Below are 26,758 nucleotides of genomic sequence, written 5' to 3'. Positions count from 1 at the left end.
TGAGAGGTGGGATCGTACTAATGGCATGAGAGTATAAGGACATATGAAATTTTCATTTTCAGGAGAAACAAAACATAGGCATTTGAATATGATATCCAGTGATTATTGAATGGAAGTTCTTCAGAGTAGGGTTCTGTGAAATTCAAAGCCACTGTCTGAGTAGGTGAACCTTAAATTAAGGGTCTAGTATGACATTTCGCCATACACTTCTTGACAAAACTTTGTGGCCATCATACTGTTAAAGCTTCCAACTAATAACGAGTTGAGAGGATTGTATCTAATACCTAGGGTTAAGAAGGTGTGTGATCATGCACTGTTCTGACTTTGAGTTCAGCTTGGAACCTCTTTAATGCAGAATCCTTTCTACCAGAACAGAGCTCCTGAGTGTGAGGAGCCACTGGCATGGTCAGTCCCTCACCTCCTCTAGCTGGTCAAGGCCAGACATCTCCCTCTTTATGGGAGTGATGGGCACAGTGCAGTAGAAGGACTCCTCTCTATGGAGCAGGAGACAGACAACAGAGAAGACAGGAAGAGAGCAAAGGGATGGGCAAAGTGAAATAAAAACAGAAGAAAAGATAGAGGATAGAGAGAAGGTAACAGACAATGGAGAATGAATAGAAAGAAAAGTAGAGGACAGAGCGTTCACCACCACATGTTGGAACCACCGAGAGATGAGAAAAACACAGCAGGAGAAAAACTAAAAAGGCATTGACAAGGAAACAAGGTTTAAAGATGATGGAAAAAATAAAGGAAGTAATGAGACACTAAAGCAAACCCAAAGAAGCAGTCACCAGGGATTTGGGAAATGCAAACAGAATACATGTGGGGCCATTTCATGGTTCTACTTTCAGGCCAATTTGAATTTAACTTAACATCATCCAATAGGTTCATATCATACTGACTAACATTAGGCATTGCTAAATTATGTATTGCATGCTTTGTTGCATATGTGTAAAGGTCTCATCACTGCATTCATGTAGAGAACTCAACTGATGAATAGAATCAGCTGGGCATATGAACCAACATGAAAAGGGCCCACAGAGACATGGGGAAAAAAAAAACAATCAATAACAAAAAGGAAGAAAAAATGCAAGACGTGCAACATGCTCTCTATAAAAGATGTGCAACATGCTCTCTATAAAAGAAGTTGCCTGCAGAGGATGGGGTGAGCGCAATGGAATGGCAAGAGAGAAGAGGAGGAATGAAGAAGCAACATGAAGAGGAGTCCTTCCAGAAGCCACGTATACCCTTTGGGGTTTTATTTTTTACCTCCTGGGGATGACGACCAGTAACGATAAATGAGGACTTCTGAGGGATATGAGGATATCACTAAATAGCCCATACCCTGCCATGCGACATTCTGTGGGATATGAGGATATCACTAAATAGCCCATACCCTGTCATGCGACATTAATTTAACAACAGGCTGTTTTGCTAGCTGATGTGTACCACATAACAATCTACCAAGTGCGATTACATTTTTTTTTTTTAATAAAGTACTGGACACATGACACATTAGTGTGAGCATTTTTGTCTGTCCCAGATCTTTCATTGCTGAAAAGTTATAATCTAAAAATGAAGCATACAGTATATTCAATGACAAAATGTATGGATATATTTAAAAAAAGTTCAACTTTTATCTGAATTTATGTAACTAATGAAATTATTAAATAATACATCTTGCTCTTAGGAGCCAATAGAAATCTTGGTTAAGTGCCTGAGAGGCAAGTGGGGAGTGGTAAAGCTGGATTTACATACTGGTTCGTCTGAAGACATACTAGATGTTTGCATGGCTACATAATTCTCCTCACACTCCTCGGAATCGGTGCTGGAGGCAGTGCTTTGCACCGACGAGGGTCTTGGAGGCATGGGAAACCTGGAGAGACTGAGCAGCACCAAAAGGTTTACACTGCTGCTCACACAATCATACAGCACACACACACAGAAAATATATACACAAAAAAAAACATATACAAACAGTGCTCTAACATAAACACCAGTCATCCCTTCATCTCCAGTAATTCCATACACCATAACAAGGACAAAAATAATCATGCACACCATCAGGCATGAGACTACTGTGATGGGTTAGGTGGTGTCTGCTATAGTGTCTAAGTTAACAGTGGTATACAGATAACTAGTTTCCCAGACTAGGGCCAAGACCAGCCATCTGATTGAAAACTGGTCTTGGTCCTGGAAACCAGCCCAGTGTTGGCTTTTTATACTGTATAGTTTAGACATGCAGAGCATAGCCTAACTGTCAGACTGTGTCAGTAAGGCACATGGTTAAGGGATGTATTGTCAAGAATGTCCAGTTTAAGGGTTTTCCCATACATCTTAAAATGTATTTTATACTGAGTAAATGTTGTAGTAAATCTCACCGTACATTTTAACCATGAGGAAGGAATACCAAATGAGTGCATTAAATATGTATATATTACTTTCGATGTTGGCCTCATTTGACTGACACAGGGCTGACACCATGGCTTTGCTATTTGATGGGCATCTTGAGGGCTTTGGATACTTTGGACCTAGAACTTACTCCCTGGCGAACGTCCTGGTGTCCGGTGAGCGGACGGGCGCCGTGAACTCCTCCAACTCCGACAGGGGCTTAATCTCCAAAGGGGCTGGTCTGGCTGTGGGGTTGAGGGAGGGGGGGGGGGAAACACAGCCATTAGCCATCAGTAGACTTCATCTAGATTTCAGTCACTTGGAGCCACCACTGTAACGTTTCTAACCCGTGAAAACACTTGTGTAAGAGGCTGTGGTACTTATATAACCATCACGACGTACAACAGTTGACCATGACCAACTCACAAAGCAGAGAGGGTACACACAGAAGAGTGACTACTCCTAGTTCCACAACATCTTGGGCTGCTCGCCGGAGCCTGGCTGTGGTAGAGCCTTGCATAATCAACTTACACCAACTCCTCACAAAAATTCCTGATGGACTTAGGATCAGATATTACCTGATTTCTATGCAGCAAGCTGGAGGATTTAGCCCAGGGCTCTTAAGTATGTCATGGGTAATTCAAACCTGCCGGAGCTGATGGGAATATCTATATTCATACTGTGTGGACATGGAGACACAGATGCTTATGCAGAGTAAATTCTGTCTTTATCACAGTACTTAAACTTACACTGAACACTGCTGGCAGGCCCAAGCACCATCTGAAGCATGACTGAGTGTCATGTGGTCCCAGTGCAATACTAACACTTTTCATTTCAAATGAAGTTTCGTAATTGACAATCTGCCGTACAGTTACATAAGGGACACCAGGACCCCTTCAGCAGGTCTGCATTTCAGTCAATAGAGGGCACAAGTGCCCATGGTAAGAGCTTGGTAAGCCTTTTCCATCAGCCATGCTAGAGTTGGGAGGACCTCTGTCCTAATCTTGGGACAGTACAATTGTACAACTGATTTGCTTTCTGACTAGAGTATGGGAGACAGCAAAATGTACATCTGTGGCATCTGTCTCATTTGTCGAACATGCCACAGAACAGATGACCTAGGCAAGAATAAAACAGTCTGCTTCTCTGTGTTAGCTGTCAACTCAGTTGTAAAGAGATTACACCTTAGGAAATCAAAGAGGAGTGGACTAGCCATTCTGATATAGACTGGCTTCTGACAGTTACCGTGAGCCTCAGAGGAGCTTGGCAGCAAAGGCGTTTGACTGACAGTGAAAATGGGAGTGAGATGTTCACTCACTCCATCCCTCTGCCACTCTCTCTCTCTCTCTCCCCCTCTTTCCTCCCACATTCACAGGGCCTGATTCAGTCTTCACAGCTGGCCAACAGCGACGATGCGCTGAGAACTCGCTCAATCTGGCAACCGAGAGAGAGACAGCTTTCCCATAGTGCAACAGGGTGGGCCAAAACATGCACCATCTGGTGCTACCACAGAGAGAAAGACGGAAGGAATAATAAAACAGATAAGGGATCCATACAAAGACAAAAAAAGAGCGAAAGACAAAGTATGAAAAGAGAAAAAGAAAAAAAATTGAGAGATTGAAAGGTTGAGAAGAAAGAGAAGACGACAGAGCCAAAAAAAACATCTTGTTTGATTTGCGTTTCAAAAGTTCATGGAGACATCTGCATGAAACTACATCTGGTCCAGGTCACCACAAATGTGGCAATCGCACAGCTGAGAGCTTATGAAACACACACACACACACACACACACACAGAGAGGGAAAGTTCACCACAGCCCTCTATAGTGTGTTTGTCTTCAAAGTGACATGGTGTAAATTTGTACTATGACAAACAGATTCCTAATAAACCATAAATAGATAGGGAGGCAAATCACAACCAACAGAGTAACAGTTACATAACGACGAAGAGAGAAGCAATAAAATATATAAATAACTGGGTCATACCAAGTGCTAGTTTTGGAGAGAAAATAAAAGATGGCAAAGGCAGTTCAGTGTTTGTGTGCATGAGCATGTGGGTTCAGCCTTGGCCATTTAAAAGAGGACTCAATATGTCCACACTGGTAGCAAATCCTAATTTGATTGGTCAGTAATGTTTACTTAAGGAAACAACTAAACATGGCGTCCTGTCCTTGACCCAAGCGCTTACAGACCGTCACATGCTGTTGAGTCCCCAGCTTCTTTTCCAGAAAGACAACAGTGTCTGGGCAGCTTGGCAAAAGCCATCTGCTACCTTTTTTTTCTGGTATCAGGAGACTGGGAACATTACCAATCAAGTTTGTATGTGAAGAAAGAGTGTTTCTGACCATGTTGTTAGGGTTTGTGTGGGAATTAACCAGGTATCCACCATGTGAGTGCAACGGTCAGTGGCGTGGAAATGAGGTGAATGAGGAATGTGTTAGTGTTGAGAAGGACTTTTCCAAGGCCCACAGTCAATGAGTGTATATGGTCGTGTTAACATTTATTAACAAGCAGTAACCAAACACAGTTTGCTTGGCTTTCCCAGTTGGTTTGGTTATTGTTGCAAAGCAGACTGCGGCAAGAGAATTTTAGAGTTTTGTTGAAGATGTAGGTTATTTGTAGGCTAAGCACATCAACAGATTGATTACAGATACACTGATTATAATGTTGCAGTTATGCCTTACTGTGAAAGTGTCTAACAGTGATGCCCTGGAAACAAATATTTCATTGTTTTTGTGGTTGTTAGTGTTTCCAAAACATGCATGAAGTTTAAAGTGATGTTAGATGGATGGAGAGTGTGTGGCTGATGGACAGGTGAGAGAGATGACAGGCCAGACAGTAGAGAAAAGATTCTAGATGCAGCGGCAGGTGATGTGGGTTACCTACCCTTGCGTCGTCTTGGGAATTCACCTATGGTTTGTGAGTCGGTTCGCTCAAGACCGACTGGCTTAGCTCTTAATACCTTAGGGCTTTGACCTGATTGGTGGAAGAAGACCGTTCTCATTACAAAGCTTTGGGACAAACACAGAGGGAATGCCCTCTCAGCACCACTCCTTGAGCCCCACAAATCTCCACAAGACATCGCTCCCCATGCAGCACCAAAGGACACGGTCAAGCAGTGCGTCAGCTCCTCTGCTCTCTCGCCCTCCTCCTCCTCTCCCTCTGTTCTCTCTTTCCCTCATTTCTAAGAGGGTGCACATGTAGTGTTGTGGTGGCTACAGCTAGCCCGCATGCATCTTAATTCATGCAGAGTCCCTCCCACCACACGAATGCATACACTCACACACACACACTGGGCAGCCTTTTACACACAAGGTATAACAATCGGTATAAAAGCACATGCACCAGAGGTTAGGGCCGTAGATAACATTGATTGTGTGAGTAAACGCTCAAACCAACAGCAGTAAATGGTCACATTTTAGCTGGCCCTGAGCATTGACAAAACTGACAGCTCGCCACAACTGTAGCCACACATAGATCAGCATCAGACAGAATGCAGCCATCAACATGGCAAAAACTGTACGGTGCAGAAGTGTACCATAAAGGTGGGGAAAAGGTATCAGCAAGTGTGGCTGTGTTGTGCTGGTTAGTGAGAGAGAGACAGAGAGAGAGAGATGGAGAAATTCAAAGCGAGTGAAAGGCAGAGCGATACTGGCAAAGGAAAGAGAGAGGAACGGCAGAGACAAAGGGACAGAGCAAGAAAGAGAAACCGCTCACGTAAAGATGCAGAAAATAGACTGCAGCTGGCACAAGTAAACACAGATGAAGACTTCTCTGAGGAGGAGACCAACATTAAAGAAAAGCACCCCAAAGCTCACCGAAAGGCCCAGTACAGCCCAGCTCAGCTCAGCACAGGCCACCTCCCCAACACACAGAGAGCAGTGGTGCACACCAAACAACACAAAATGGCTGCCTGCTGAGGCTCCATCCAGCACATCACAAATAACCAGCTGGCAGCGAGGTCAGCAGCACATAGCAATGTATCTGGCCCATGGTTATAAAAGATTCACAGTACCCCCAAATGCACAATAAAATGGTTATGAAAGATTCACAGTACCCCCAAATGCACAATAAAATGGTTATGAAAGATTCACAGTACCCCCAATGCACAATATAATATCCAGAGTGGCTAATAGGTGTGTGAGACAAACTTGTATTATTCTTTTTGAAATCGCCTGCGTCCTCTGCAGCTTTTGCTCTTGTAGCTTGTGGTCATAAGTGTGCGTAGAGCTTTGTGTATACCCGCTGGAATTCAGAGGGGATTTACTCCACTCTGACCCTGGGTTCATACTTTTACTGGTGGTGAAGTGTTTTCCTACTTATTTTGCTTGAATGGTTCTGTTTGAAGTAAATAATTAAGATATGTTGGTTCTATTAAAATATCTAGATATTTTTCTTGGTCAATATCGAACACCCCTAGTGTCTAACTACAAAAAAATGAGCAGAACCTCAGCAGAACTTTAATTTATTAGTCCATTAAATTGCAATTGTGACTTGTTGAGGTAAAGGTACTTACTTTAATGTAATTACAAATGTAATTTTAGTCTTTGAGAGGTATTTGAGAGAAAACATTAAAAGGTCGCTTGCTCAAGAGCTGACGTGGGTAAAGATGTCATTTGGGTTAGGCTACCATGATGAAATGGTGGTGGAACGCTGTGCCCACTATTTGATTTGGCCCGACCACAGAAGCAGTGGCAGCCATGGCCTGTGGCTGCATGCCTCTCTGTCTCTCTGCTTGTACGACATTGAAATAGTGCTCCAGTCCCTTTTAACCAGAAATTCCCCTCGTCAGCCAGGCCATCAAAGAGGCCTTTGACAGGATGGACAATGGGGACAGAGGTGACCGCTCCAGGCTAGCAGAGTGGTCAGGGTCCCTAAGACCCATGGATCTCAGGCCAAGCACAAAAGGCGCCTTTCATGGCGGTGCTGGTCACATGTTAACTGCTTGCAAGGGGCAAAGGGGATATCGAGGCGCTAGTGTTATTGTAGATGCTAATTTGAGAACTTCAGAGGGTTTGGGATGAAGGCAGATTTCAGTTTTTGTGCATATATGGGTCTCATGGGTTTGGTTGGTAGAAAGATTTTGAATATCTGATTGCGCTGCCATATTGTCAAGAGTGGCACGTTAGCCTTTAGCGTGATGGGCCTCTTTGAGGTGTTTGGGGGGAAATGAATGGGATTCATAAGCATGGGCCAGAACATAAACGAGAAAAGAGCTCCCAGCATAGAAAGCAATAGGCTACAGACAAGATCATAATCAATTCAATCAATCTCACCTCTCTGACAGACAGAACACACAAGGCTCAACAAACCTTACACCAGTCAACATACATTTCAGCTCTTCCACACACACACAGCCACAGAACACATCCAACCTCACACAAACACACACTCACACGCACAAACACACACTCACACGCACAAAATGGGACTGTCCCCTGCCTCACCTTTGCGATCTGGCTTAAGGTTGCGGTCCACGGGGGGCGGCTGGCGGTCCACGGGAGGCGGCTGGCACTCGTTCAAAGGCATGGGTCTCCGTGGGGGCGTCTTGGGGCTGGAGCGGAATCCCATGTGGGCCGGCGGGGGCACCTGTTTGCCCAGGGAGGAGAACTCCACCGTGCCCGGGGTCATGGGTACGTAGTTGGGCTCATGGATGGGCTCGGAGAGGCTGCCCGAGCGCCGGTGGGAGGGCGAGTTGGCGCTCATGGGCACGTAATTTTCGTCCACTTCCTCCGTGGAAGCGCTGCTCACAGGCATCATACCCTTGTTTTTCTGTGGTTGATAATACACATACATACACACACACACACACACACACACACACACACACGAAGAGGAAAGGAAAGTACTTCACATCACTTTTCTGGTTCAGTAGGGGACACTCCAAGATTCTACCTTAAAACTATATTTAGAGCTGCCACCAGAGGCAAGAAAGTAAGAAAATAATGCAGTGATACATGATGTGATTCACTGACTTCATGAATCTCCCCTTTGGTTTGATTTTTGACCCATCTTGTTTTGCTCTGAAGTCTTCAAGCACACAAGATAAGACAGTATTTCATTAGGCCAAACTGACATAGGCTTTACTTTAAAGGAGCGATACAAAACAAACAGTCATGCACTTGTGAGTATACTCATTAAAATAAAACAAACAGGCAATGATTTTTTTTTTTCAAGAAACTCACAAAATAATTGCTTAGATTTTCGTTGAATTCAAATGCGCCACATTTGTCTGATGCAAAGGGTCTTGGGATGTCATAGCAGTCCTGGGATCCAAAATCTGTATAAACATAACAAAAGTAGATTTAAGCTGTGGGACAGGTGAGAAGACAGGTTAACCCATTTAACGATCTCCTAATTATAGCATACAGCTGGACAGTCAGAGGGAAATTATACCATGGACAACAATGAACCAAGTTTCAGTTTCAATTCTGAAACATTAAAGTATAAAGTATAGTATATATACTCTTTTGATCCCGTGAGGAAAATTTGGTCTCTGCATTTATCCCAATCCGTGAATTAGTAAAACACACAAAGCACACAGTGTACACACAATGAGGTGAAGCACACACTAATCCCGGCGCAGTGAGCTGCCTGCATCAACAGTGGCGCTCGGGGAGCAGTGAGGGGTTAGGTGCCTTGCTCAAGGGCACTTCAGCCGTGCCTACTGGTCGGGGTTCGAACCGGCAACCCTCCGGTTACAAGTCCGAAGTGCTAACCAGTAGGCCACGGCTGCCCCAAATTAAGCAAACCCAACAGCCATGGGCAAGAGTAACAACATATTCATATTTGACAGGAACGGAAGGTTAACCAACTCAACATTTTACTTCTCTACACAATCTTGTTTCAGGGTACATTCAAGTAGCAAACCATAGCATCAAATATCACATATTGAAGCTTATTAGCATCCATGCAAAACTGATGTGATCCTTCTCCTTTTCATGGTGAAAAAGCTAGCATATAGCAGCGAGATACCACATATTAGTAAAGACTGAAAGATAAAACAAAAACTGTCCAACCATTGGATAAAAAGTGATAACGTAATGCTTAGCTTATCAAATATTAATGTAACATTAGCCAAATGCATCCAGAAATGTGCATTACTTGTCTTAAAAGTTCACACTGCAACACTGCTGTCAACCACAGACAGAGGGCGCTATGAAAAACAACAGTAGTTGCAAACTATGGATTTTAGCCTGAGGTTGAAGGTTCCATCCAACCCAGGGAGGAAATGTGTGTCTAATGACCCAGCTTACGCTACCAGGGAACCAGCAGAGTTCAGCTGATAACACTGCTGTGTCATACTTCATCAGTGTGCTGTGCTGCTCACTGAACTAACCCACTGATTTTAAATCCAGGCCAGGAAAAGTGCTCCTGCCAGAGGCTCTTGAGAGATACTATTTCAACATCCACAAGTACTTCACTAACTTTATGATGCATACCAATTTGTGTTAGCAGTAAATCTATTCACAATGAAGTTTTAGAAGTTAAGTCTTCTAAAGCATTGTGACTAGATATTCCTTTTCATCAAGGACAATATTTCATATTCAGATCTCGTGGAAGAACTTTGGAAGAACAAATTTCAGTTCAACTTACCAAGTTACTGGCAAAGGCAAAAGCCAACACAATACTTAAAAAACACTGAGCTGCAATTGAGATTTAGTCTGTCAAAAGTCTGTGAGAGAAATGTCACAGAGGCACAAAGAGATTGCATTCCACTGCTCCATGGTTCTCAGTTTAATTAACATCAGGGAAAAAGGAATGGATGTGGAGTCCTCTTGCTGACAGAAATGAAAGACTTCAGATTTATTTTCTATGCTAATCCAATGTGCTGTTCCACCACTGCTTTGACTTCCTGGACACCTACCTTTGCGGAGGCGCGAAGTGTCCATAGGGCCGATGGTGTTGCTGCGCAGCGCTTTGTTCCCCGCACTGGTCGGCACGCAGTAGTTTCCGTCTGTTTCCGAGATGGAGCGTGGCACGGCGTAGGTGTCCGTGGGCGACCTCTCCGGTGGCCCCCCGGCCGGCATCGTGGCCATGGACGACGAGAGCGAGGGCTTGGGCGGGCGGGGTGGGGGCACGACTTCTCCTCCTCCGAGAGGCTCCATCCCTCCACCTCCCCCCCGCTCACTGCCGCCGCCGCTGCTCATGCTCCAGGGCAGGTAGGACGAGCAGCCGCTGCCGGGGGTGGGCGGGATGTCGTAGCACGTCATGTTGCGCAGCTGCGCCTCTAGCGAGGGTTTGCGGCCCGGCGTGTTGAAGACGTACAGCTCGGACGACTCGCTCTCCGAGGCCGAGCGGCCGGCTGGCACCGGCATGACCGTGTCCTGCGAACGGCTGCGAGGCAGCTGGTAGAGGCTGCTGGGGTCGGTGGGCGGGGGCAGCGAGGGGCCGTGGCGCGAGGGCGGCGAGTCGTACAGGGCGGCGGCCGACGAGGCCGATGAGGGGTGCGAGTGCGAAGGGAAGAAGCCGTTGACGGACGTGTGCTTGGCCGACGAGCAGGCGGTCGGGGGCGTGCGGTGCAGTGGCAGGTTGTCGTTGCAGTCGGGCTCTGAGGACGTGGACTTAGAGCAGTCGCCATGAGACCTGCACAGAGGGAAGATTGAGTGGATATCAATGAGTGAGTGAGATAAATGTTAAAAAACGCAACCAAAATGTGAATAACTCAAATCAGTAATCAAACATATCCAGTAGTTTTCAATATAGTGAATGGACTAAATTATGTAGTTTTAATATTTTAATCTAGTCATTAGAATGTTTCTCCTCAGTTAGGTCCAGAAGGTTCACACCATGACAGTCATGCAGAACACAAGCCTCTTTGGGATCCAGGTAATACTACCATCCCAACACGCGACATCTGTTAACATTTGGGTGAGCTGATCAGCTGTAGACAGTTAGTAAAGCACAAACCTCACTCAGGTGTAGTAGTTAAATAGGGATTATTTTTGAGCATCGACCATTTATGTTTGTGTGTGTGTGTGTGTGTGTATTCAAGTGTCTGTATGTGTGTGAGTGTGCAAAATGTTTATCATACAAAACTATAAGTAGTACAAGTAGTTTTTGTTCATTTTGCCTCTATATTGATAGGACAGTGAAGAGTGACCGGAAGCGAGCGGGAGAACGAGAGATGAGATGAGATGAGATGAGATGGGATGGGATCGGGAAATGACCCTGGGTCAGATTTGAACCCGAGTCCTCGTGGGCAATTTGATGCAAATGTGGAACGGACGCTGCAGCCACTTGCACCAACACCCCACCCAGAAAGGCATCTATAGTCAACAAATTCCTTTACATTACGTACTCGCATAATGTAAGTATAGACTAAACATAATGCCAAGCTTGATCCAACTGCGTGTGTAGGTCTGCATGTGTGTGAGTTCGTAAGTGCACACTGGCGCGCCATGCTTTGCACTCACTGACTGGTGAGGGGCGAGCTCCTGCTCTCACACTCCTCTAGGAGCAGGTACTCCTGATCCCCCTCAGGTGGAGAGGGGGGAGGGGGCAAGGGAGGCCCGGGGGAAGGGCTGGGGGTCACTGAGCTACACAACATGAGGACGGGGGGGTCAGTGGAACCATGGGAACAGATAACACAGCAGCAGGTAGCAAGTCTGAAAAGTAGTGACTGATCCTTTACTAACGTTATGCTATATTTCAAGACCTTCCACTTCATGCATTTTTTCTCTCAGTCTCCCTCTAGCAGGCTGGTCAGTTCAGCCAGTCTCTGCTTTAAGTTAGCCCTGCTCCTTCCTTCCCTCACTTGTTCCTTCTGCACATCTCTGCCTCTGATTCTCCTTCCCAGTCATTGGGTTTTGTTCATCCAGCTGCTTCCCTCTCCCCTCCTTACCTGCTGGTGTCCGGCTTCTTGCTCTCACAGTTGACCAGCCAGAGGTAGTCCTGTGGTTCGTCTAGGCTGGACGAGGACTCCAGGTGGCTCACGCTAACGGGCTGGTAAGGCGGGGGCACGCTGGTCAGGACCGAGTGGCCAAGAGGCCCCAGCGACGAGCCCAGGCCCACATCCACCCCTGCGCTCCCCGACTGCTGCGCCACCTTCGACGGGTCTAAGAGGGGGAAAGAGAGGCAGAGAGACAGAGAGAGAGGAAGACCGAGAGAGACAATCAGTGAGTTTGTCCAAGGGGTCCAATGAAAATGCATGACGAGGTGTCCTCAGGACACAGCTGCATGATTTAGCCATGAAAGATACTTCATCAAAGTTTACACATATAGGCATGGCTATGATTAAAACACCCTTTTAATGATGAACTCCAATGTAGTAACCACTACATATCACGGCCATCCTCCTAATCAATAAGACTTTCCTTACAGTCTCGCACTGCTAACAGCCAAGTTAGCCGAGCAACAACAAGCGATGAAGCGTTATGTGCAGCACGAGCATTTATGGACCATATTTTTGCTGAGAAGGATGAAAAGACTAATCTTGAAGTGAGACTGTAAAGAGGAAATGAGATTATGTTCCAAGACTGAATCTAAACCACTCATTAGTTAAGGAAGGACCAACCTCAGTGCGAAGAGGAAACATTTACTGTGGCAAAGAGAAAGAGACACACGAGAGAGAGAGATGGGGGGCATGCATACACACACACACGCACACACTTCAAATTCCCTAGATAAAAGTCTACAGCCTTCAGGAAAGCAAATGTGGAACTTAATTTCAAATAAGAAGGGCAAAAGATTCAATCTTAAATTGGGGAGAATCAAGGCAATTATTGTGGAGCACCTCAGGAATGCTCTACACGGTCCTAAGTGTAGGTATGGCTACTGCAATGAGCCTGTCCACATTCAGATGTGTAAGGGTCTACAGAGTTTTTCACAAGGCGCTAATACTTTAGTCCTCTATTCTCTCACTATCAATTCTAGCCGCTCGACCTTCGCTCAGGGGCCTCTGCGCTGTGCTTCACTCTTTGGGAGACAGCGAGAGTGTGTAGACCTAGCACTATATAATCTATACTATTCATACACACACACACACACACACACACACACACACACACACACACACACACACAGGAGGAATGCAGGAATATCCTTCAGTCCTCCCAGAACCTTCCCAGGTACTCCACAAGAGGTCATTCTTGCCTGTGGCCATTCAACTTTACAACTCCGCCCCTTTGTGACACAATATTGACCTTGCTGGAACAGGATCCAGGTGGGGCTACTATTTTCAATACTTTAGCACTGTATTTCATTTTTTTGTACACATTAGTAGCAGAATGTGTCACTTCAATTCCCCTGAGGATTACTCAAGTATCAATATACTGTGTCTATCAGTGCTGATAAGTTTTCTTTGACATACACAATTTCCTGTCAATGAATATGCATATTCATTCATATTTCTTTGAATAACAACAGTTACTTATAGGCTATACATGATGATCCTAAATATTCATCAAACAATGCCATGCAATGCTAGAATGAATTTGTATCTATGTTTCATGTAATCTGTTTAACTTTTGCACAAGTGGATGTTAGATGAGCAGCTAAGAAACTGAAGAACCCTCTTCACTTGGATTTCCCCTTTTTCCTCCCTCCCTCCCTCCCTCCCTCGTTTCTTTCCCTCCTCTGTCCTGCTGTCCCCCTTCCCTCTCCTGTTTATAGGGCTGAGCACTGACTCACTGAGGCAGTGGGAAAATCCCCCTCCTCTCCCTAAAGCCCTGCTCACACAACCCTCGGCTACCCTCTAGCTAACGGCTAACTGCACACACTTCATGCTCCACTCTGTTGGGCACGGCTGTGATGTCTGCCCTACTAATAATTGCCCTCCTTGGGGAAGAAGAGTGGGCCCTCGTCCTGCTCCCAGATCTCACAGGCCTTTGTCCAATCGAGGGGGAGGTCAGGATAGGGGCCAGGGGAGATCAGGATGGGGGCCAGGGGGGAGGGTGCAGGCTGGGCCTCTGTGGAGGGTAAAGTGCATGGGAAGCTTCAGGAGGGGATTCTTCCGAGTACACTAGTGCTGTATCCCATTATTTAATGCTGGCTCCTGCATTTCTCCATTGGCCAAAGCCTTCTCGGCTGTTGGGAAATTCCTTGCTTACTACACGTCCTTTATAAATCAGGATTATTTTACAAATGGCATTACAGCCGTACTAAACCATATATTTTGTTTTAGTCTGTCCTCAGCAACACCATCAGCAACAGGAGAAGCATCGCTTCCACATGAGTAGGCAGTGTTGACCGTAATCTCAGTGTTCAGTACTGGACAACTTCACAGGGTTCCTACACATTTTGCATTTCAAAATTCCATACTTCTTCCATACTCAAATTTCCAAACTTCTCGGTAGATTTTTCTGACCATATTCTGGGCATTAGGCCAATTCTGATTTGGGATAACTTCCGGTGAAAACAAACGATGGACAACTGAAGTGAATTAAAAAAATGACACTTAATATCGGCCCATTTAGCTGGGTAATTTTAGTTATATCTTTTAGTTTTATCATAGTTGTATCTTGACGATGGGGACAGACAGTTAAGCTACACAACAGTAGGAATGGTTCATTATGACCTGAGTGAAGTAATTAGTACTGCAAATGCAATAGTCTGGAAACGCATATATTTTCCATACCCTTTGTTTCTTTTTTTCCATACTTATCCAGACCTGGAAATTACTAAAATCAAATTCCATACTTTTCCAGGTTTTCCATACTGTGTAGGAACCCTGACTTTATGTAAGTCAGAAAGATGTGTGCTCTGGGCTGGGGGGTGGGGTTGGAGGGACGGTGTAAGGGGAGCCGAGGGCTAACCCGGGCACCACACTCTCCCAGGAGAGTGAGAGTGAGTGGCGCACTCACAGAGTGACCTGGCAGGCAGCCTCCACCACAGACAAAAACAATAACACAAAGCCGCCTGGCGCATACACGCACGCATTCACGCACGCACGCACGTCCTAATAAAGACCTTCAGAGATCCTGCAGGGGATTGTAGAGGCTTCACCTGAGCCATTTGACACTGTGATTCAAAGACACAGTAAACAGAGGCACTGTGTGTGTGTTTACTGATGGGTACTGATGCATATAGAATGCTGACTTCTAGAAACTCCCCCTTAGCATGACACAAACACATGCATGGTCTCCCTCTTTCACTTATACACACAGCACAGGCGTCCAACATCACTGCCCATTATAACTGTGGGAGACAGTGTTGGGCATTACGGAGGTGCCTGCAACACTGCATGAATGTGAAGCTGCACAGGAGTGATCCACCGCTGATGGGAATAATGAGATAACATACGTTTCCTGGCATGATGTGCTTCAGATGATGAGAAATCGATTGACACTCAAAATATTTCTACTCAAAAAAATAAAACTAATTTATCAACAATAGTTTTCAACTGGGGATGGGGTAATGATAAAGGCATGTTAAAATAAACATGTTCAAATATACAATGGCAGTGAGAATAGTGGCAGGTTAGGAAGGACCCAGCACCTGAAACTTGAGCATGGCATTTTAAAGGTTGTATTAGCGATTGCAGGCCCAAAAAAGTCCCAAACATAAATGAACACATTCATCTAATCTTTCTGCTAGATGCCTGTCCCATAAGCAGGCTGTCAAAAAAGCGTGTCTCTGTAGGCAGCCTAGGCTCTGAGATCTGCACACAAAAACAAAGCAATTGCTACCAACAAGTGTTGCCAACCACTCAAAGGCAAAATAAAGTGTTCCAACCAATAACTGACGAGATGCGCGTTCAGTAGAGTTTCAATGGCACAGGAGGGAGGGGGAGGGAGTAGCGAGCAAGCTCTCTGTTTTGTTTCAACGTCAACAGAAGTGACGTTAGCCCGGCCAGGTTGATACAACCTTTAACTGAAAAACAAAAGCTGTGCTAGTCTTCCAAACTAGTAAGGAAACATCCTTTGGATGACAGAGGAACATGTAGACACAAGGTAGTCATTCAGTCCAACAGCAACAACAACTTAATATATAGCAGAAGTCAAGGATGAGAGGTCTTCTTGCTGACCTGTGTCACTCAAGAGTGTGTGTGTGTGTGTGTGTGTGTGTGTAATGAGAGAGATGGGTGGAGAGACAGAAACAGGAAGTGGCAGCTAGGGTCGTGGAGGTCAAAGCCTCCAGTCCAGACTGGTATGGTGCACCTAGTAATTATGACTGTCTGAGCAAGATTTTGTGTGTGTGTGTGTGTGTGTGTGTGTGTGTGTGTGTGTGTGTGTGTGTGTGTGTGTGGTATTGTGAGTAGCATATGCAAATACGGTTTGTTACTGTGCATATGTATGGGTGGGCGTATGAAGGAGCAGGTTAGTAATCAAGGATCTTTGGTATTGGTGAAGGCTCTTTCTCTGAGAGGATCTGTTAATAATATGTATGTGTGTGCAGGTTTATTTTTACATAGGTGCCGATTATGTTTAATGATAACATTTCCTGACTTTCCATGTCTGGAATAGACTTTCCAAAATTCCATGATATTCCAGAAATTCCATAACCTGTGGGAACCCTGACCTAATCAATTGCTATTAACTCTTCTGAGTTTGCACGATACTCCCACTTTTAACTCACCCTCCTATAAATGCATATGCATCAGTAAGAAAAGCGCAGATAGCCATTCCGCGCTCCAGTGGGATGCAAAATGCGCTTTGATCCACGGGCGATCATTTTTGTACATACGATGCCATGAATTAAGGTGCAAAAAGCGTCAGAAACAGGGGGTGATTTGGAGGTAATTCTTAGTACATCTAGGCCTCAGTGTCTCAGGGGGCGTTGACCCCTTCAGGTGACGTGAGGTGTTGTGGTGTGTGTCTTCACCATGTTCCTAACCTGTGTGTGTGCGCGTGTGTGCCCCTTACCATCGCTGTCTGTGGGGTTGAATCCGCAGATGTCGCAGGATGTAGCTTAATCTAATTTGTTCATCTCCCTCCCTCGTGTCGGGCCACTCAGGTATTCCTGTCGATGGTCTTGATGTCGAAGATGAAGCTGTGCTCCAGGTCCTTCTTGTTGAATGTGAGCCCCGCGTCCACCTGCTCACACAGGTTTAGGTCGATCACGCGAATGGGCTTCTTGGCGTGGTCATTCTTGTAGTATTCCAGAACGTCAATCCCCCGGTCAGTCACCTACCGGCTAATAAAACCACCGCTTTTTCCATGCCTGAAAGAGAGAGGTTGAGGGATTTAACTCGTGTCAAGAAGTTCAGCTTCTGGGAATGTAAAGCATGAAGGTGGCAAGTGATATATTAATTTATAGCACAGCTGTCATTTTGAACAAAACTTATTTTGTTTTATGTTGTTTAAATTTTGTTTTATGTTGTTTAAATGTTGTTTTATGTTGTTTAAATTATATTTCAATCAATCTCAGTTGACTGTGAGAGGTTCCAGCTTTTATTTTAGCAAACAAAATCCTCCAATTATTACTCATCATTCTTTCAATTCAAATGCTCAGTGTGTTACTAATGGTGCAATTGCTAAATGAAGCGAGATTCTTCTCAAACATATGTAGTTTATGTATTTACATAAACAGGGCTGAGGAGCTAAGGGAAGAATGAGGATTTGGAGAGCAGAGAGCAGTAAGTCCATGAGAAGAGCCACAGTAGAGAGAGACCAGGCCTGACCAGACCAGCCCAGCCCTGACCTGACCTGACCTGACCTGACTTGACCAGGCCTGACCAGACCAGACCAGCCCTGACCAGACCAGCCCAGAGAGGACACAGGTCCAAAGAGACCGTCAGAAGGTCTCAGGGGTCAGCTTGAACTCCACACAGCCAGATTCCACCCCTGGCCACCGGCTATTCAGAGGGGACCGCTGCTTCACTAGTTCACTCCAGCCTGTCAGTCTGGTCTGGTTCGGTCCTCCATGGCTTGACCATCCACACACACACACACAACTATGTGCCTGGAAGCACCAAAGCCACAGCCACAGCTCAGTCCAACACCCCCGCAGCACCTCCGCCATCTGGGGCGCCCTCCCGGCCCACACACGCTAAACTAGGAAAGGGCCAATTAGCTCGCTCCAGCTGACTGGCCCAGCTATTCTCAGAGTGGGGTTGTTTTGAGGCTTACTTTCCTTACGAAGAGGAACCCAAACCCATGGTTGGGAAGAGTGCCAGTGACCAGCCCGGGCTCTCAGGATCCCTTTTTGTGTGGTTCACACTATTCCTTCATATCAGCAGCAGCGGTCTCTCGCACGCTCAGGGAACACAGTCTCCGTTTTTGCCTGCAATGGATGTTCGCCCCCAGCAAAAACGCAGCTTCCAATTCACACAGTGAAACAGAGGACTCCGCTCCTCTGCACCCGTGACTAGAGAACCCACAGAGGCGTCAGCCTGCATGGTGAGAGGGGCGCAGGAGCACGCGGAGAGGGGCAGGAGCGGCCAGGAGAGGGGGGCAGGAGCTGCGGAGAGGGGGGCAGGAGCCGCGGAGAGGGGGCAGGAGCCGGAGAGGAGAGGGCGAGGAGCGCCATGAGAGGGGCGTAGGAGCGCCGTGAGAGGGGCAGGGCGCCGTGAGGAGGGCAGGAGGCGCCGTGAGGAGGGCAGGAGGCGCCGTGAGGAGGGCAGGAGGCGCCGTGAGGAGGGCAGGAGGCGCCGTGAGGAGGGCAGGAGGCGCCGTGAGGAGGGCAGGAGGCGCCGTGAGGAGGGCAGGAGGCGCCGTGAGAGGGGCAGGGCGCCGTGAGGAGGGCAGGAGGCGCCGTGAGAGGGGCAGGGCGCCGTGAGAGGGGCAGGGCGCCGTGAGAGGGGCAGGGCGCCGTGAGGAGGGCAGGAGGCGCCGTGAGAGGAGAGGGGGCAGGAGGCGCCGTGAGGAGGAGGCGTGGGAGGCGCCGTGAGAGGGCAGGGCGCCGTGAGGAGGAGGAGAGGGGCAGGGCGCCGTGAGAGGGGCAGGGCGCCGTGAGGAGGAGGCGTGGGGCGCCCGTGAGGAGACAGGGCGCCGTGAGAGGAGAGGGGCAGGAGCGCCGTGAGAGGAGAGGGGCGTAGGAGCGCCGTGAGAGGGGGGCAGGAGCGCCGTGAGAGGAGAGGGGCGTAGGAGCGCCGTGAGAGGAGGAGGCGTGGGAGGCGCCGTGGGAGAGGGGCGCAGGAGCGCCGTGAGAGGGGCAGGAGGCGCCGTGAGAGGAGGCGTGGGGCGCCGTGAGAGGGGCAGGAGGCGCCGTGAGGAGGAGAGGGGGCAGGAGGCGCCGTGAGAGGAGAGGCGTGGGGCGCCGTGAGAGGGGGGCAGGAGCGCCGTGAGAGGAGAGGCGTGGGGCGCCGTGAGAGGAGAGGGGCGCAGGAGCGCCGTGAGAGGGCAGGGCGCCGTGAGGAGGGGCAGGAGCGCCGTGAGAGGAGAGGCGCAGGAGCGCCGTGAGAGGAGAGGGGCGTAGGAGCGCCGTGAGAGGGGGGCAGGAGCGCCGTGAGAGGAGAGGGGCGTAGGAGCGCCGTGAGAGGAGAGGCGTGGGAGGCGCCGTGAGGAGGAGGAGAGGGGCAGGGCGCCGTGAGGAGGAGGGGCAGGAGGCGCCGTGAGAGGGGGGCAGGAGCGCCGTGAGAGGAGAGGGGGGCAGGAGCGCCGTGAGAGGAGGCGTGGGGCGCCGTGAGAGGGCAGGGCGCCGTGAGAGGAGGCGTGGGGCGCCGTGAGAGGGGCAGGAGGCGTGAGGAGGAGGAGAGGCGTGGGAGGCGCCGTGAGGAGGAGGCGTGGGAGGCGGGCGTGAGAGGAGAGGGGCGTAGGAGCGCCGTGAGAGGAGGAGGCGTGGGGCGCCGTGAGAGGAGAGGCGTGGGAGCGCCGTGAGAGGAGAGGGGGGGGCAGGAGCGCCGTGAGAGGAGGAGGCGTGGGGCGTGAGACACCAGCCCAATGAACCATGAACAGACAGAAATTAAACAGTGAGAATTCATGGGGTCTCAGAACTCTCCGCTGTCAATCATGCTGGAGGAAACTACAGCAAAGTATTGGTTCCCTTTTAAAAGAACTAACGCTTATGCTTATGTAGCGTAGATACATGCCAAAGTCTGTCTGTCACACTTGAGAACTGGGTACATAATCAACCAATTATTAAAAAAAACAAACCATTAATCCAACAAAGAAACATCAACCAGCCAATCATGCAGGTGATATAAATGATGGGAAGAACCAAAGATCACAGTCCAATCAACCATCCAGTTCAAGATATCACATGGAAGGGTCTTCAGAATGGGCATGATGCCCAGAAAGTTGTGTGTTGGTATAGTCGTGCATGTTGTCTACGTGACTGGAGTCAAAAACCAAGTGACCATGTCCTGTACACGCGTGTGTGGGAGTGTGTGTGTATTTTGAGCATGTGCATGTGTGAGTACCTGCAAGAACCATTCAAAACAAAAGCATGGAGGTTGTCCTGTCAGGGCAAACAATCCTGGGGTCATGTTTTGCACTTCAAGGGAAGGGGTGGGCAGGCAACACAACTTGGCGTCGGACTGTGAGGAATGCTAACTAAATGGCTGTTGTTTTTCTTCCGTAAGATGGGAGCTGGATTAACAATGCTGGGTGCTTTTTCTCCCCCCTCTCACCCCCCTCTCTCTCTCCCCTCTCAGCTGTTTTTCCATCCACAGGGGGGTCTTTGTTAAAGCAAAGGCCAAAGAAGCACACAGGCCAATATCACACCATCACAGGAGGGGAGAGAGAAAGAAAGGAGTAAAGAAAAGAAAAAAGAGGGGAGAAAAGGAGAGGGGGAAGAGAGAGAGAGAGAAAGAAAGAAAGAAAGAGAGGGAGAGGGTGAGAAAGAAATCCCCAAGGAAACAAACATCTCCAGGAAAAGTGCTGCCACGCCAATGAAAACACACTAAGACAAACAGCTATGCATACATTACACATACATACACTTAGATGCAGCCCCCCCCCCCCCCCCCCACACATAAACACACACACACATAAACACACACACACATAAACACACACACACACATCCTGACAGTGGACTGGGCTTTATTGTGGTGTGGTTAGAGCCCAGTACAGGCTTTTCTCTACACCTCAGCCTCTTCACAGAGCACACAGGGTCAGGTTACCCCACTGGGATTACAGCTCAGCTTACAGAGAGAGAGAGAGAGAGAGAGAGAGAGAGAGAGAGAGAGAGAGAGAAACAGAGAGAGAGAGAGAAACAGAGAGAGAGCGAAGAGAGAGAGAGAGAGAGAGAAACAGAGAGAGAGTGAGAGAGGGGGGGTGCAAATGGATGAGAGCAAGAAGGAACAAGAGAGACTGAGAGAATGGGAGAGATAAGAGAGAGAGGAGAAGAAAGCAGAGGAGAGAGAGAAAAACAGAAGGGAAAGATTCAAAAACACAACAGGCAAACTGCTCCACCTAGCCAGAACACAACACATCCAATGTTGTGATGGTGAACTGCACATCTGCAACCCATAGCAGAGCAGGAGTCCTACCCAGAGCTCCAAACCACAGGTCAGTTTCATCAGCCATGTGGAAGCTGCAACAAAGCGTACAGCGTCTTCCGAGGGGTTGGTCAAACACTCTTGACAGCTTGACACACACACACACACACACACACACACAAATAGGACTAGGAAAGGCAGAGAAATAGCAGTGGTAAGAGTGGTTAAGTGATGGGTTGAGGGAGGTTAACCGCTGACGGGCTGATAACCTTTCGATGATAACAACTGGGAGTGATGGGTTGTAGAAAATGATTCAGTGGAGGGGGAGGGGACAGAGAGAGGTCATTTAGGGAAGAGAGAATGAGGAGCACTACCTATGGTTAAAGGCTTCTGTGGCTAAATGTACAGGTGCAGGAGTAATAGATTGGTTGGTTTCAGAGCTATTTTGGTGGCGCTGCACACATAGATATGTAGGGAAGGAGAGATGAGACACAGAGGGTGAGAGATGGAGAGGAAAGAGTGATAGAAAGAGAAGATAAAAGTGTGAAGGAGAGAGAGAGCGTGCTACAGATGACAAGTACCAGAAGGTATAAGAACTAGAATTATCCACCCATGTGGGTCTACACACACACACACACACAGCCCCTGAATCAGTCTTCAACAGCCGTAATTAACCAACCCAGTAACACACACACAACACTCACACAGTTTATGCACAGACCAGGACATGCTCAGGAGAATGGCACATACAGACATTCAGAACTAATGCAAATAAATAGACAGGAGCCACTCAACACAGTCCTTTGGCATGTGGGGACTGGTATGAGGGAACATGTGGTTGCGCGCGCACACACACACACACACACACACACACAGACACATAAACATGGTCACACACAGGGTTCACGACGGTTCAATTTAAATTACTGCATTGCACTTTCTCTTTAAATTTTCCCAAACCTGCAGTCGATCTGTGCACACACACTCACACGCATTGTCCTTGCTGTGTGCTGCTGGAATCTAACTGACCCACATACGCCTCATTGTCAGTAAGGCAAGAGCCCTCTTATGCTCCCTAGAGAGCTCTCACAGCAAAACAGGAGGCACTCTACACCACTACTATGTGTGTGTGTGTGTGTGTGTGTGTCTGAGTGAGCGCGTACGTGTGTGTGTGTGTGTGTGTGTGTGTGTGTGTGTGTGTGTCCAAATCCTGTGGCTGAGACCAGAGACAGCTCCATGACTACAGAAAGTTCTGGATTAGTGAAGTAAGCATATTAAGCTCCGGCCTACCTCAATCTACGAATCCCTCGTCGAGATTTCAAAGAGCAAATCACTTTCATGAGCATACACCTTCAGATCAGCAGTTCAGAGATGCACACATGCCCTCACACATTCACAAATCACAAAGTTGAACTTTTTAAGAGCTCTGCTCAACCCAAACAAATAGCTGTTTGCCCCATAGCATGGAGGCGATGACAACACTGGTCGGTTGAGATCCAACAGATCCCAAAACAGCTCAATAGGGTCTCAGCGTCTCCATAGCAGCTACCCTCCACACAGCATCGGACGACACTGTTCCAAGACAAGCCGAGCAGTCCCGCAGCACAGCTCCCTCCACATGCAGCCCCTCAAGTGTGCTCTGGAGTGTGAGCAGATGAGGGTGTGTGTGTGTGTGTGTGTGTGTGTGTGTGTGTGAGTGAGTGAGTGTGTGAGTGAGTAAGTGAGTGAGTGTGTGTGTGTGAGCAAGAGACAGAGAATCGTGTGTGAGTGTGTTTGTGCTGGGTGGGAGTGGGGACGGTGTGGGATGGGACCAGAAAGAGAGAGATAGAAAGAGAAAAAGAGAGAGAGAAGAGAGAGAGAGGGAGAGGGAGAGAGGCCCCCCAAGAGCCACAGCAGCTGTCCCTCCACCCTTTGTCTCTCTTTCTCTCAGACACACACACACCCATCTGATATATGCGGCGGAAGCTGGGGGCTTTGAGTGTCACGGCGGAGGCTGGAACAGAGGTGTCTTTGAGAGGTGGGACACTGGGGGAATGCCATCCCTGTTGAATCACGCTTCCATCGAGCAAGAGAGAGAGTACTAGGAGTACCATATGAAGGGTGTGTGTGTGTGTGTGTGTGTGTGTGTGTGTGTGTGTGTGAGAGAGAAAGAGAGAAAGAGAGAGCGAGCGAGCGAGAGAGAGAGAGAGAGAGAGAGAGAGAGAGAGGTGGAGGGGTTCAGAGTGACAGACACAGACTTGGGGGCGGGGGGTTACCATAGGGCATGGCCTCTCTCTCCCTCTCCCCCCTCCTCGCTCTCTGCATTCCTCAGCCTTTGCCCTGCCCTTGTCCAGAACAGTGTCCTTTGTTGGCTGCTATCAGCGGCCTGCTCTCCCCAGCATCTGCGTTCTCGGTGCGGCCACTCGGCCTCCGGCGCTCTGATCGGGATCCTGCAGCCCCTCTGCCCATGAGATAGCAACATAGCAACCACAAACGCCAACGGCTCCAGCCACAGGTTACACAACTATTACACAACGTTTTGAGGGCACGTTGCATGGCAGTTACGGTCATAACATCCTCTCAATAGAAATCCAGAGTGGATGACCTCCATCTGCTTAACTGTAAGTGCAAACATGTTTGCGTGCTCCACAGAGGATGAGCACACAGTTTTCAACATCATGACCCTATTCACTCTCTCATTACATATTCTACAAACTTGTCTGTTCAAAGTGGATTGACATGATAATCATGGCGCAGTAGCAACTAGCAACTATTATCTGCTGCAGCTGCCTTTTAACTGCACCAGTGACTGCTGTTATTGTTGCATCATACTGGGTATGTGTTTCATTAATTAAAGACAATGATAACATTTGATCACAACGGACATCCTCAGTCTGAGGAGAGATTTGTGGGTAAGATCACAGCCTTGATGCGTGGTAGGGTGCTATCTGGCTATAAAAAAAAGCTGCTAAACTGAGGCTGAAACATGCTCACCACACATACTACACTAGCACTTACAAGCACAGCACCTTTCACACCGACTTGATCATCTCGCCATGATCAAGTCTCCTGGCAAAGTGTTTGGCATGTCCAATGCATTACTATAAACAGTGTAAAACAGTGTTACAGTTTCTAGGATACAAAGCAGGCCATCTTGTCCGTACGCGTGGTGCAAATGTGGATGAGTGAGTGAGTGTGTGGAAGAAAAAGAACGGACTGGCCGAATCATTTGTAAGTGTGAGATGGAGAATCAGAGAGGACAAGGAGGAGGAGGAGAGTGCTGTTGCAGCTAGCATGGCAGTGTGGAAAGCTTGCCAGGCTAAGCAGAACCAGGGGGTGGACTCAAGCCAGTCAGGGTGTCTGGAAGGCAATGGTGTCTGTGTGTGCGCGTGTGTGTGTCTGTAATTCTTAGTGAGGGCATGTGTGTGATAAGCACACGTCAGTCAGTTCACACACACACACACACACACTTGTGTCAATTCACAGCATGTTAACTTTTTTTGGCTCTTTCAGTCTCTTAGAAACTGGAGAAGGCAGTAAGAGTGTTAAGAAGCCAAGGAATGTTCTGCACTTGCTGGAAGTATGTCCTGCCTTTCAGCTCAAAGCTGCACTTGCTGGAAGTATGTCTGCCTCTCAGCTCAAAGCTGCACTTGCTGGAAGTATGTCTGCCCTTTCAGCTCAAAGCCGCACTTGCTGGAAGTCCTGTCCCAGCCCAAAGCCCTTGCAGTCTTGCCTTTCATTCAAAGTTGCACTTGTTGGAAGTATGTCTGCCCTCCTCAGCCCAAAGCTGCACTTGGTGAAGTATGTCTGTCCGTTCAGGCTCAAAGCTGCACTTGCTGGAAGTATGTCTGCCTTTCAGCTCAAAGCTGCACTTGCTGGAAGTATGTCCTGCCTCTCAGCTCAAAGCTGCACTTGCTGGAAGTATGTCTGCCTCTCAGCTCAAAGCTGCACTTGCTGGAAGTATGTCTGCCTCTCAGCTCAAAGCTGCACTTGCTGGAAGTATGTCTGCCTTTCAGCTCAAAGCTGCACTTGCTGGAAGTATGTCCTGCCTCTCAGCTCAAAGCTGCACTTGCTGGAAGTATGTCTGCCTCTCAGCCCTCAAAGCTGCACTTGCTGGAAGTATGTCTGCCTTTCAGCTCAAAGCTGCACTTGCTGGAAGTATGTCTGCCTTTCAGCTCAAAGCTGCACTTGCTGGAAGTATGTCCTGCCTTTCAGCTCAAAGCTGTACTTGCTGGAAGTATGTCTGCCTTTCAGCTCAAAGCTGCACTTGCTGGAAGTATGTCTGCCTTTCAGCTCAAAGCTGCACTTGCTGGAAGTATGTCTGCCTTTCAGCTCAAAGCTGCACTTGCTGGAAGTATGTCCTGCCTTTCAGCTCAAAGCTGCACTTGCTGGAAGTATGTCCTGCCTTTCAGCTCAAAGCTGCACTTGCTGGAAGTATGTCTGCCTTTCAGCTCAAAGCTGCACTTGCTGGAAGTATGTCCTGCCTTTCAGCTCAAAGCTGTACTTGCTGGAAGTATGTCTGCCTTTCAGCTCAAAGCTGTACTTGCTGGAAGTATGTCTGCCTTTCAGCTCAAAGCTGCACTTGCTGGAAGTATGTCCTGCCTCTCAGCTCAAAGCTGCACTTGCTGGAAGTATGTCCTGCCTCTCAGCTCAAAGCTGCACTTGCTGGAAGTATGTCTGCCTTTCAGCTCAAAGCTGCACTTGCTGGAAGTATGTCTGCCTTTCAGCTCAAAGCTGCACTTGCTGGAAGTATGTCTGCCTTTCAGCTCAAAGCTGCACTTGCTGGAAGTATGTCTGCCTTTCAGCCCAAGCTGCACTTGCTGGAAGTATGTCTGCCTTTCAGCTCAAAGCTGCACTTGCTGGAAGTATGTCCTGCCTTTCAGCTGTACTTGCTGGAAGCAAAGCTCAAAGCTGTACTTGCTGGAAGTATGTCCTTTCAGCTCAAAGCTGCACTTGCTGGAAGTATGTCTGCCTTTCAGCTCAAAAGCTGCACTTGCTGGAAGTATGTCTGCCTTTCAGCTCAAAGCTGCACTTGCTGGAAGTATGTCCTGCCTTTCAGCTCAAAGCTGTACTTGCTGGAAGTATGTCCTGCCTTTCAGCTCAAAGCTGTACTTGCTGGAAGTAT

General features: G+C 48.0%; 1 protein-coding gene across 1 annotated transcript in view; it reads right to left on the bottom strand.

The window, feature by feature from the left end:
- Positions 1-26,758, bottom strand: part of gab1 (GRB2-associated binding protein 1) — a 69,610-nt gene that overhangs the window by 2,619 nt on the left and 40,233 nt on the right. Inside the window, 10 exon segments of the mRNA XM_048235456.1 lie at positions 1,759-1,885; positions 2,543-2,636; positions 5,277-5,366; positions 7,838-8,162; positions 8,576-8,670; positions 10,258-10,976; positions 12,235-12,448; positions 17,195-17,290; positions 17,293-17,441; positions 17,443-17,492. Coding sequence (XP_048091413.1) covers positions 1,759-1,885; positions 2,543-2,636; positions 5,277-5,366; positions 7,838-8,162; positions 8,576-8,670; positions 10,258-10,976; positions 12,235-12,448; positions 17,195-17,290; positions 17,293-17,441; positions 17,443-17,492 — 1,959 coding nt within the window.

The sequence above is a fragment of the Alosa alosa genome, chromosome 1 (genome assembly GCF_017589495.1).
Source record: "Alosa alosa isolate M-15738 ecotype Scorff River chromosome 1, AALO_Geno_1.1, whole genome shotgun sequence".
Classification (NCBI taxonomy): Eukaryota; Metazoa; Chordata; class Actinopteri; order Clupeiformes; family Clupeidae; genus Alosa; species Alosa alosa.
This window is presented reverse-complemented; position numbering and strand designations above follow the sequence as displayed.